The sequence below is a fragment of the Eupeodes corollae genome, chromosome 1 (genome assembly GCF_945859685.1).
Source record: "Eupeodes corollae chromosome 1, idEupCoro1.1, whole genome shotgun sequence".
NCBI classification, from domain to species: domain Eukaryota; kingdom Metazoa; phylum Arthropoda; class Insecta; order Diptera; family Syrphidae; genus Eupeodes; species Eupeodes corollae.
Window position 1 is genome coordinate 17,632,140 of NC_079147.1, and position 13,388 is coordinate 17,645,527.

At 32.4% G+C, this 13,388-nt stretch overlaps 1 protein-coding gene across 1 annotated transcript; it reads right to left on the reverse strand.

Annotated features, from left to right (window-relative positions):
• Positions 1 to 1,117: 1,117 nt before the first annotated feature.
• On the reverse strand, positions 1,118 to 12,350 carry LOC129942263 (lysoplasmalogenase-like protein TMEM86A). Its single transcript, XM_056051121.1, has 5 exons — positions 11,997 to 12,350; positions 2,631 to 2,797; positions 2,304 to 2,494; positions 2,021 to 2,238; positions 1,118 to 1,954 (listed from the first exon to the last, which is right to left on the reverse strand). Exons 1-5 carry the CDS (start codon positions 12,036 to 12,038, stop codon positions 1,820 to 1,822), a joined length of 753 nt encoding a protein of 250 aa, XP_055907096.1. The 5' UTR covers positions 12,039 to 12,350; the 3' UTR covers positions 1,118 to 1,819.
• Positions 12,351 to 13,388: the final 1,038 nt, after the last annotated feature.

The window sequence follows — 13,388 nt, forward strand, 5'->3', positions numbered from 1 at the left end:
GGAGATTCGGAAAGAAATATTTTCAGAGTTGTTCTCGTACCTGTGATGGTTTCCAGTCCATTTTAAACAGAGTGGCTATGAGACTCCTTTCAAATTAAGCTTTTTAGCTATCTCTTCATAAATTAGCGAAAGAGAAGAGCCATCGTCAAGGAAGGCAAAGGTTTGAAGTTGGGTGTCTTTATGGTACAAGGTAACCGGCCCGATGCGAAAAAAAGTGTTGCTATTTTCGTTGCTGTGAGCATTAATGTCCATGTGCAAAACTCGACCAACCGTTGAAATTTCTTTGAGCTGGTCGTTTTCTTCGTTGTGCAGAAGTCGGTGATGTTTAAAGGTGCTGCCGTCTTTTCCACAAACAGCGGTCGAGAGACACTTTCGACTGCTGTGTTTTCTTAAACATCGTCGACACAACTGGTTGTTTTTTACTGCTGACCATTTCAAGGTACGGGTGAGTTTTTGAAATTCTTTGCAATCAACAACCGATTCACAGTATCTGGTATGAGAACACTATTGGCAGCTTCGGCAAGATGATAGATCCATTTACTGAAATTAGAAAGGTTACACTCTGATATTTCTCGCTTGTATTTTGCCCAACCAAGGCGAATTGACGGAGGCATTTTATGTACGAGCCGATGTAGAATTGTTGCATTGTTCATATGAGCTACTAAACCAGTAGCTTCAATCCTTCAATGGTCGCGCAAAGATTTTGAACAATGAGAGCAAAGCTCACGAGGGTTTCCAGCTTTTCAGCTTTTGGAGCTCGTGCTGATTGTATCTTCTGAGTGAGTGTATGGATAACCAGTTCTGGATCGCTATACAACATTTTGAGCGTTGAGAGGACTCGAGGCACACAGTTCGGCTGTATCAAGAGTCTTCGAACCGCTTCTAATGCTTTTCCTTTCAAAGCTCTTTGTAACCTCACCAGATTTTCTTCGTCTGTGAAAGCGCTAAGTTCAGTGCTTCGATGAAAATTAGATATGAAAAACTTTTATCACTTTATTCAAGTTTTAAACAAATCGACATTGATATGAAGTTATAAGTGTGGCCTATTTTTGAGTAGTTTTTCAGTCAAATATCCAATTTGTTGACAGCTTAGTCCCTTCTGTCATCCAGGACTGCCAAAACGGCGGAAAGTTCTTCGTTAATTTTCTCAGATTTCCTATTTTATTCCGTTAAAATTTGATAAACTTAATATATTCACTTTGTTTATTATGATAATTTTAAGAAAAACAATTTTTAATTTTAAAAGTTATTTTATATTTTTAAATAATAGGTACGTATTCATTAACAGTTAACTATCACATGCTATACACCAAACAAATAATATTTTATTTTTAATTTCTGTTTTTTCATTGTTCAATAATATTTGAGTCCCTAACTATATTTTACAACATTTACTATTATCTAAATTATGTACTTTAAAAAAAAGAGAAAAATCAAATCAAAATTATTTAAAACTTTGAATTTGTAAAAAATGTACAATGGTGTTTTATGTATTAATTTTTAAATTCTAAAATCTAGTTACTGCTATTAAAATACTAAGTTTATAACTATATTTAATATTATTTAATGTATGTTGGTGGTATATAATTGTTTTGTGTATTTAATGGAAGAACATTGAGAACACGTTTTTAATTTTAAATTTATTTTCTACTTTCAGAGATTTAAATGCTGTAGGTATGATTTTAATTCTTTTTTTGTTGTTGTTTTTGTGGTTATATTTGGCCAAAATGCAGAATATTGAAAAATTTTCCTGCCGTTCCTAAGTTGGCTTTTTCAAGTTTCTGAAGGTTCACGGGAAGATCTATTTTATTATGATCCTTTATTTTAAGTCTTGATCTCTAAATTTTCGAGATAGTTTCTTTGATCCTTTGGCTTTTTTAGATTTATAAACATCGCTTAGGGTACTAAGGGCAATGCAAAATTGGGCAGAATAATAAGTTAGCATGACGAAAACCTGAAAAGAAATAGAGGAACAAATTATGGTGGGAACTAAATTTTAAATTATTTGTATTTGACAAACCCTCGCATAAGGAAGGGGGTGCATGAACATGGTCACCGAAATCAATGTATCCGAGATGACAAACAATACACTTCCGACTGCAGCAACTGTTGAAAGTGTACTCGATCTTTCCGTGGCTCTTACAATTGCACGCCAGCACATTGTTGTCAATAGGAATGCGTATATTGGAAGTCCAATCTTGATGATGAAGCTGAGGGAACTGAAGATGTAGACTGTCACTGCAAATGAAGTTTAGGAGTATAAATAGAGTTCTTTAATCTAATGGAATATTAAGTACACTTACTTCCAGCTGCGATAACATACAATGGTATTCCAATACTAACTTTCCAAGGATTTAATTCAAAGGCTGATATGTAGAATACCTGAGCTAAGCCGAAAACTGCCATTCCATGAGGAAAATAGTCCAAATTAAGGAGGCTGTCTCCGATGCATGAGAAAAATAGCCCACTCAGAACCATTTGCGAGTAGTTGTACCTGTTAAAGAGATTAGTTTTTAAATACAAAGAGTTTCGTTAATGGTTTTTCAAAATTTCTGTCCAGAGTCCATTTTCAAAATTTAAAGAGTAAATTTTTGGGAAGAAAAAGAATAACAACTTTTATATGAACTTACTCTATAGTGCATTTGAAACCTTTCGAGACAACATAGACTCCAAGGGATATTATCGGAGCACATTTCAAAACTGTTGTTATTGTCGGATCTCCATTATCATCAACAAAAGCAAAGTATAAAACTAGGAAAATTATGAATGACGAAAACTTGTTAAGTTCATCAACAACCTGAAATGAAAAATATGTACACATTTAATATTAGAACTTATAAATAGAGTAATATTTGTATGGAAGGCTTATAAGCGGAATACAATTGAGTTCAGGTTTTTGAAAGTAGCGATTACGCTGTCGTCACACTGTCCAATTTTTACACTGCCCTTTGAATTCGTAACCTTTTCGAATTTGGATCGATATACAATGCCTGTCAAAATTGTGAGTCTAACGTAATAATTTGACTACATAATTACTCCTGGATTAATTTTGTGAATTAAAAATTATTTTTTAACTTCCCATAGGAAGTTATTGTAATGGGTCCGATTTGTCAAATGGAAAATTTTGACATTTCTCGACATTTCAAGGTCCTTAGATTTTTAGAAAGATGCCTGTGCGTGCGTGTGTAAGTACGTTCGTACGTCCGTACGTTCGCGACGTTTTTTTCGTCGTCCATAGCTCAAGAACAAGAAGAGATATCGATTTCAAATAAATTTTGTTATACAGAAAATAAGGCAGAAAGATGCAGAAAGGGCTATGGTTTTTTTACCATAGCAGTTTGAAAAAAAGGTGGACATTTTAATTAGCCCTAAATATCTTACGAACCAAAAACGCTAGAGACTTGAATTAAATTTTATATAATATATTGTAACGTGATATCAAAGAAGTGTATTTTTTGAAAAAAATCCATTTAACGGTTTTTTTATAAATCAAAAAAACTGAAAAAAAATTTGTCACCTCTAAAATACGATTTCATCTCCAAAACCATTTTGTGCAACGGAGAATAATGTTTTTGACATCGGATTAAATTTTAAGAAAAATCGAATTGACAGTTTTTTTTATAAAAAATAAAAATCATTACTCAAAGTTGGTAAACATTGAATATCGATTTAAATATCTTTTCGAAAACTTGAAATTAAGGCTTCAAACTTATTTATCTAATAAGAAATATTGTTTTCAACATTCTGAAAAATGAAATCGAATTGACAGTTTTTTTTACAAAAAATAGAAACCTAAAAAAATTAATAAAAGTTGGTAAAAATTGATTTTCGACTCAAATATCTTTTCAAAACTTTGAGATATTGGCTTGAGTTTACTTTTATCTTTCAAAAAGTGTTGTGTTCAACATGCAGTAAAATTTTGAAAAAGATCGAATTGACAGTTTTTTTTACAAAAAAAAACACTAAACAAAATGTTTAAAAGTTGGTAAAAATGGATTTTCAGTTCAAATATCTTTTCAAAACTTGTAGATATTGGATTTAAACTACTTTTATCTTTTAAAAAAATATTGTTGTTAACATTTAGTAAAATTTTGAAAAAATCGAATTGACAGTTTTTGTACAAAAAACTAAAAACCGAAAAAAAAATTTAACAAAAGTTGGTAAAAATTGATTTTCGACTCAAATATCTTTTAAACAATTTGAAATATTGGCTTCAAACAAATTTTATTTTATAAGATTTAGTGTTTTCAACATGTGATACAATTTAAAAAAAAACGAATTGACAGTTTTTTTTACAAAAAATAAAACTCTAAAAAAAACAATACTAAAACTTTTTAAAAATTTACTTTCGACTCAAATAGCTTTTCAAAAATTTAAAATATTGGCTTTAAACTTATTTAATTTCACAGAAAATACTGTTTTCGATATTCAGTAATTTTTATATCAAAATCCAAAGGTCCGTTTTTTCATAAAAAATAAAATCTACAAAAAATAGTACACAAATTTGGTAAAAATTGATACGAGTACAAAAAGACAAACTTTTAAGCAAGACAAATCGACAGGCGGGATGGGAAGTTATCAGTGTGGGTCGCATCCCTGCCTCTTTTTTCTTCTTAGTCTTAAGTTTACAAATGTATTTAATGTACAAAAAAGTTAAAATATATTATATAAAATTTAATATATGTCTCTAGCGTTTTGGGTTCGTAAGATATTTAGGGTTAACCAAAATGTTCACCATTTTTCAAACTGCTATGGTAAAAAAACCAGCCACCCAATTTTTTTGAGAACCCTTTCTTGTTTGTAAACGGTGATTTCTTAAGAGCTTGAGAACTTTAAAAAAAAAAATGCATAAAATTTGCAAAATCTCATCGATTCTTTATTTGAAACGTTAGATTGGTCTATGACATTTACTTTTTGAAGATAATTTCATTTAAATGTTGACTGCGGCTGCGTCTTAGGTGGTCCATTCGGAAAGTCCAATTTTAAGTAACTTTTTCGAGCATTTCGGCCGGAATAGCCCGAATTTCTTCGGAAATGTTGTCTTCCAAAGCTGGAATAGTTGCTGGCTTATTTGTGTAGACTTTAGACTTGACGTAGCCCCACAAAAAATAGTCTAAAGGCGTCAAATCGCATGATCTTGGTGGCCAACTTACCGGTCCTTTCCTTGAGATGAATTGTTCTCCGAAGTTTTCCCTCAAAATGGACATAGAATCGCGAGCTGTGTGGCATGTAGCGCCATCTTGTTGAAACCACATGTCAACCAAGTTCAGTTCTTCCATTTTTGGCAACTAAAAGTTTGTTAGCATTGAACGATAGCGATCGCCATTCGCCGTAACGTTGCGTCCAACAGCATCTTTGAAAAAATACGGTCCAATGATTCCACCAGCGTACAAACCACACCAAACAGTGCATTTTTCGGGATGCATGGGCAGTTCTTGAACGGCTTCTGGTTGCTCTTCACTCCAAATGCGGCAATTTTGCTTATTTACGTAGCCATTCAACCAGAAATGAGCCTCATAGCTGAACAAAATTTGTCGATAAAAAAGCGGATTTTTTGCCAACTTTTCTAGGGCCCATTCACTGAAAATTCGACGTTGTGGCAGATCGTTCGGCTTCAGTTCTTGCACGAGCTGTATACGGTTTTACACCAAGATCTTTGGGTAAAATCTTCCATGTGGTCGAATAACACAAACCCAATTGCTGCGAACGGCGACGAATCGACATTTCACGGTCTTCAGCAACACTCTCAGAAACAGACGCAATATTCTCTTCTGTACGCACTGTACGCATTCGTGTGGTTGGTTTAATGTCCAATAAAGTAAACTGAGTGCGAAACTTGGTCACAATCGCATTAATTGTTTGCTCACTTGGTCGATTATGTAGACCATAAATCGGACGTAAAGCGCGAAACACATTTCGAACCGAACACTGATTTCGGTAATAAAATTCAATGATTTGCAAGCGTTGCTCGTTAGTAAGTCTATTCATGATGAAATGTCAAAGCATACTGAGCATCTTTCTCTTTGACACCATGTCTGAAATCCCGCGTTATCTGTCAAATACTAATGCATGAAAATCCTAACCTCAAAAAAATCACCCCTTATAACAACATTTATTTGAAGACGATATTTCTTCTGGTTTTTGAGCTATGGACGATGAAAAAAACGTAGCGAGCGTACGGACGTACGAACGTACGTACACACGCACGCACAGACATCTTTCTAAAAATCTTTTATTTCGACTCTAGGGACCTTGAAACGTCGAGAAATGTCAAAATTTTCAATTTGACAAATCGGACCCATTACAATAACTTCCTATGGGAAGTTATAAATGTTTTTGCAGACCAAACGCTATGGTTATTTTTCTCATTTGAAGCTCTTTGGCCAGCATTTTATTATTAGTGGTATCAAAATTAAGTCTGCCTTTAGTTTTAATCAAAGTAAATAAAAAAAGTGATCCACTTAACAGCAGCTAAGCTTTGAGGAAGTATAATCAAGTTACATATAAACGAACTTAACTAAATTTCGAAAACAATATTCATTTAAACCGTTTAATGATAATCGACCTTTTTCCAAAATTCTGATATGTAAATTTTTGAGATGTTGAGCCATCTGTCAATAAATTGTGGAATGAATGCATTCAACGTGTGCATTCAAAGATAGTATTGGGTGCGTTCAATTAAATACATTTACCGTTTACAAAAAAGTATCTACTTTAGACATGTATTTTATTTTTGAGTCGAGTTTTTTTTTAGTTTCTTAAAAAAAGATACCAAATGGAATAAGAAATGACCATGTGACAAAGTAAGAAAATTATGACCAAATTTGGTCGTAAACCAAGCTGGCAACCGTGCTAAGAATTAGTTCTTAAGCATACTTGAACACTTAGCTTTTAGAATGCATACAAATTTGCTAGTTTACAAGGTGTGATCAAAAAGTAAGTTTAACTTTTTGAATTTCGCATTTTTGTTTGTGTTGGCACACATGACGCTATCATATGTTCACAGTTTTGACTATGAGCATATGTTGTTTTTAGACTTGACTTTGCGTACTCGGCTTTTTTTCCTGTTGAAAATAAATTCGTTCCGAAATTGTTTACTTTTGAACAGAAGCATCACGGCATGAACATTGCCCAAGACATGTTGAACGAAGTCAATAATGTTCCTGATCTACTCAAAAGGGTTATAACTGATGGTCACGAATCATGGGTATATGGTTATGACGTCGAAACCAAAGCCCAATCATCCCAATGGGAGAGTCCAGGAGAGCCAAAACCGAAAAGGGCACGCCAAGTTCGTTCTAATATGAAGATTTAAAAATAAACCTGTAAAATAAGTTTGTCTTCAAAGATATAAATGCAATTTGATTGGTCTAAAAACCTGTGATTCATCCCAAGACACAACTCATCCTAGGATATCTCATCCAGAAAATAAAAAATACTTGAAAGCATATTTAACGAAAACAATTGTTTGTGTATTTAACTAGTTCGTTCAAAGCTTTTTCCTTTGGATAGCTTTATTTTAATTTTATATTAGAAGAACCAGGATGGAAAGTAAATTATCTGAAGATAAGAAAGAGGAAGAGCGTGTTACACGTATGTTTAAGTTGTGAAGCTATCGCCTATTGGTTGTGTAGTTAGGCAGTTGTCTAAAACGAATAAAGAATTGTTTATTGGCGTGCTCAGCCATGTTTATGATGATAATAAATAAATGTTATTAGCACGTAGAAGGTACTTACTACAATCCAATCACATTCCTTCTTTCCAACAAGTTCTAAGCGGAGTTATTACGTTAAGTTCATTTTATTCGTTAAATTTTAAAAGAAACAAGCAAACTAACAAGTGCAAGAAATTGCTATTCATGTGTTGTTTACAACCAGACTCTTATGTGTTTTGGATTTTAGTTATGCAGTGACTCGTAAGCAATAGTTGTAGAGGTTGTACGTAACATCTTTACAGGTATAATGTGTATATATACGTTAAAAAAGTGATTCTAATACAAAATTCATATACTCTTTTTGGCCCGTTTCTTAACCTTGTACTAAGTATTTATTCTTTTATATAGGCAAGTAAAATATGTGTGAAAATTCTTAAAGAATAATATATTAAAATCACATATAAAATGGTACCAAGATAATACTTGTTGATAGACATTTTAAAATTGATATTGTTGATTAAAAATATCATATTCGTTAATTCGATGCAGTGGCGCTACACGTCCATCATTGGTATTTACAATAGTTATATTTAAAAAAACAAATTTGTACCAACTGCATTAAATAGTTAGAGCGGTTTGTTTTTTAAAATAAATTTTGTATATATAAAATTTTTCAATTTTATTCCAAAAATATTTTTGGTATGAAGTTGTTTAATGATTGTAAATTATACGCTCTACATTTGAATATCGTAAAAAAACTACTGTTCCATTTTTGAGATATAGAATTAAAAAAAAAGAGGCTGCGATGCTACCCACACTGATAACTTCCCTTCCCGTCTGTCGACTTATCTTGCTTTAAAGTTTGTTTATATGTACTCGTATCAATTTTTACCAAATTTGCGTACTATCTTTTATGAAAAAACGGGACTGTTGGATTTTTATATAAAAATTACTGAATATCAAAAACAATATTTTCTGTGAAATTGAATAAGTTTGAAGCCAATATTTTTAATTTTTGAAAAGCTATTTGAGTCGAAAGTAAATTTTAACCAAATTTTAGTATTGTTTTTTTAGAGTTTTATTTAAAAAAAAAAAACTGTCAATTCGATTTTCCTCAATATTTTTTAAAATGTTAAAAATAAATTTTGTTTACAAGTGAAAATTAGTTGAAAGCTATAATCTCAAGTTTTTGAAAAGATATTTGAGTCGAAATTCAATTTTTACCAACTTTAAGTAATGTTTTTTTACGTTTTTATTTTTTATAAAAAAAACTGTCAATTTGATTTTTCTCAAAATTTTACCAGATGTTAAAAACTTTATTTTTCGCTGCACAAAAGTGTTTTAGAGATGAAATCATTTCTATTCGTAAAATTTTCGAGGTGACAAATTTTTTTCTTAATTTTTTTGTATTTATAAAAAAAACCGTTAATTGTATTTTCTTCCAAAAATATACCGATTTGGTATTACGTTACAATATATAATATAAAATTTAATTCAAGTCTCTATCGTTATTGGTTCGTGAGATATTTATTGGTTACCAACATTTTCACCTTTTTTTAAAGTGGAATGGTAAAAAAACCATCCACACAATTTTCTTGAGAGCCGTTTCTGCATCTTTCTTCATTATTATGTGTATACAAATTTATTTGAAGTCGATATCTTTTCTGGTTCTTCAGTTATGGACGACGAAAAAACGTCGCGAACGTACGGACGTACGAAGGAACGTACTCACACACGCACAGACATCTTTCTAAAAATCTTTTATTTCGACTCGAACTTGAAACATGGAGAAATGTTAACATTTTCAATTTGACAAATTGGATCCATTACAATAACTTCCTCTAGGAAGTTTATATTAAGATTTATTTAATACTGCCGGTGAATTCTTTATCCAGATAAGAAAAACTAATTTACATACAATTCTGCCTGTTTTTTACTTTCTTTAGCACCAAAAAGTTATAGTAACATTAATGAAATATTATAAACCTAATATTATTTAAAATTTCCAGTCATGTATTATGTTTGGTACTCAATTAAATTTTGTTACTAATATAAACATTATTGTGATCGATACATTGCTATAAAAAGTGCGTAACGTTAATTCTAGTACTTACTAAATTACATTAAGATAGGTACCTATTTTTTTTTGTTCTATAAATTACAGTGGAGTAAAAATATTGCCTCAATTGCTATTTTTATTTGCTTATTTTATAAAGATTGAATACTTAAAAAGGTTTTTTAAAATTCAAGTAATGTGATGAAAAAGCTAAATAATTCTTAACATAAGCAAAAAGAAACTGAACATTCCCATTAAGCAGGTACCTAATTATGTATATTTGAAAAGGTACAATGAAGACTTGGTCAAGATCTTGATATCAGATTGCTACATGTCGCAACATTTTCAAACTGCTTAGAAATATTTGATATTCGATTAAGCAGTTTGCAAATTAAATGTATATCGAAAAAAGGTATTTTTCTAAGTCTTAATATACAAACTAAATCATTTTTTATAAAACTCGTCTATATTGTATAATCTACACGAATTTTCTAAAAAAATGAGTACATAAAATACAAAAAATAAGTGCCTCTACAGCTTTTAGAAAACAGATCCTGATTACTTACAACAAGTTATCAAGTCAACCCTATCTATATATGCGAGTAGTGTCAGACGTATAAGGTTCCTACAGTTAATGTGTCAAATTATTTGAGCATCAATTTCGCGCAAAAGGCAAAAGCCGGTTCTTTTAGCTGGCACGGGAAGGACTTCAACGCAGAATCGTGACAATACTTTCGCACTATACATCACGCCACGAATACTTTTAATGGATATTTTGTTGAGCTTCATGTCAAAAATTAAACAATTTTTACTATAAACCCACAAAAAACTACCAAATTAACAGTCAAAAATGGTCACCTATTAAACATTTTGAAATTCTTTAAAACATATCTTTGCTTTGAAGTTTTCATTAAAGATTTAAAAAAAAAAACGTTAAATAAAAACCAATTTATTATATACTGGACTACCACTGTACCTCGATATATCTATTGCGTACTTACTTCATACAAAATAAAAACAAACTGTTAATAATATTAATAAAATGTTCTATAAAAACAGAATTGAAATGAGTAAATTTAGAAATCTCCATCAAAAAACCACATCATACAAAAATAAGCAAAATACTGTACTTGTTGATTTCACACATTTTCCTCAAAAACTTATTTTCCCGCCGGAATTAGAATAAGGTTAATCAATCGTGTTCAATCGTTCTCTCCACAGCCACGACAGCCCCCAACTAAACAGCACAAAGACATTTTTTCTTAAATCTAAAAATACTCCACACCTGTTGATGCGTCGCATTACAGTAAATAGATTACTTAAGCATCCAACAAACAAATTTTATAAATTCCCAATCGCTTTTAATCAAATATTATTGATTCAAATTGAGAGTAACAGAAAATTTACTCATTTCAATAATAAATCAACGTTTGATTCGATTTAATTTAAACAAACAAAGGAAACAAAGAAACTCACCTTTTTACGGAATTGTTTTGTTAATACTTTTTTGGATTTCATTTTTCTTATAAATTATAAATAAAAAAACAAAAATTAAACAATAAAAACAAACAATACAAAGAAATTGACGAAATGGAAAAACAAATCACAATAACATGCAAAAGTGTCACATTAAAACGCTTTACGCTGCTGACTCTGGCTGATTATGTGTTATTTTATCTTGCCGGTCTTCGCCGCTCACGACGCCTTCATTCCGCCAGCTTGCAGCGCCACCGTTAAGCGGGAGCATGCAAGCAAACAATATATTCAATAAACAAAACTGTTGATTTCCCATTTTGGAGAGATGAGCTTTTGGGACATCAAATTTACATTTTTCTGTCACTTCACCCTCACTGAATTCCTGTATCTTGATTACACCCCCAACACACCAGAAACAGATGACAGATAGCGATAGCGGGACAAAAGAAGCCATCATATGCATAAACATGGAGGCAGAGACGCACAACTTTGCTCACTGGCACACAAGTTTGTTTGTTCACATACTTTTTTCAGAGCGGAATTCCCAGAGAGAGGGAGACACACACAAACAGCGAGCGAGAACTTACATTAGAAAAACAAAGAGATACAAGGTCAAGGACGTTTTTGTTTTGGGCCATAAACTTAGCAAACGATAAGCGCTCACTTGTCGATAAATTGATTAGATATAAGGTGGAGGGGTAGGTACTTGGTGTAGAAAGGTGTTATGAAAATATTGACAAACTGTCACAACTTTTTGACTTAAATATAATATTGGCCCACCGCACACGCCTTCTTTTTATATTGACTTACAATTTGTAAAAGTTCTGGCATTTCATTTTCGTCTTGCACCATAATGAAGACTCGTATAGCCTCGAATTCCTTATTTCGACTTCGAAAACCGTTTATTCGTCGTTTGTCGTTTTACACGCTTCCGACAGCGAAGAGACTAAGTTATCACTATCAATCAGTTTAAAAGACAAAACACACTCTCCCCGACAATCGGCGGGTCTGGCAGGGTAAGTATTTCTTGCACCGCCGATGCATTCGCACATTGACAGAAGTTTATTTGAACAAACAGAGTGAGAGTGATAAAGCAAATAGGTATATGAAGTCCCTCCTCAAGTAGCAATAGCAAGCGACTAAACTAGACTGATAGCTTTTTGTAACTGACTTTGACTTTGCTTTTGTTGACGATTTCGATTCCAGTTGCTCTCCGTCTACACTTCTCCAGAAACAGAAATTAAACAATACACACCCCACACGCCACACACCACATCGTCATGACGTTGCGTCGTCGGTCGACCATGCCATATTGATATCAGGGTTGCCATGTCCTGAAATAGCTTGATAGTCCAATTTAAAGCTATTTGTAGCTCAATTAGCCCAAATAATAGCCCAATTTAAATGACAGTGAGGCTTCAATTAGAATGTATTTGTATTTGAAAAACGACTAAGTCTTTTACTAGAGCCTTGCTGACGCTTAAGTTTGATACTAAAAAGGTTCTCTTAACATCATTTATTTGTGAGATGTCAAATATCGGCCAAGATAAGATTTGGGCAACTTTTAGCGAGCTGTCATGCAACATTTTAAGTAGCCCAATTTTCTTTAAATAGCCCAATCTGGCAGCTGGCAAGCCTGGATTCATATATCATACTCGTATCCATATCCACAACAAAGCGAGAATGAAAATAAAAGCATGTAAAGAGAGAAAATAGCTCGAGAAAGCTTCTCTTAGGGGGAACTTTTGGCATCATTGAACAATAAACTGACGTGACGATATTTTGCACTACTTTTGCATTGGCTTTGGTGTTCTGGTTCTGGTATATGGGCTTTGGACTTCAGGCTTCTGCCTTAGGTTTCTGCCTCTGGCTTCTATCTTTGTCCCTGGCTTTTGGTAGCTTAAAATCTTTTGTTTTCTTTCTTTTTGGTTGTTAAATAGGAAGTAAGTCTCATCAATTTTTCACCTCATTGGGGGTAGTATTCCAAAAATAGATTTAAAGAGGATGGCACATGAGAGATGAACATTTTACACGGAACCAACCAATGCATTGCTTGGCTGAACTTTATTATTGTTTTGGTTGTGATGAGTGAGCTTTTATAAGACTTATTAAATGTGGTGGGAGTTTTTATACAAATCGCATAGCGTGTTTAATTTATTTTATTTATGTTTCTATATCATTGATTAGATTGGCATTATTGAT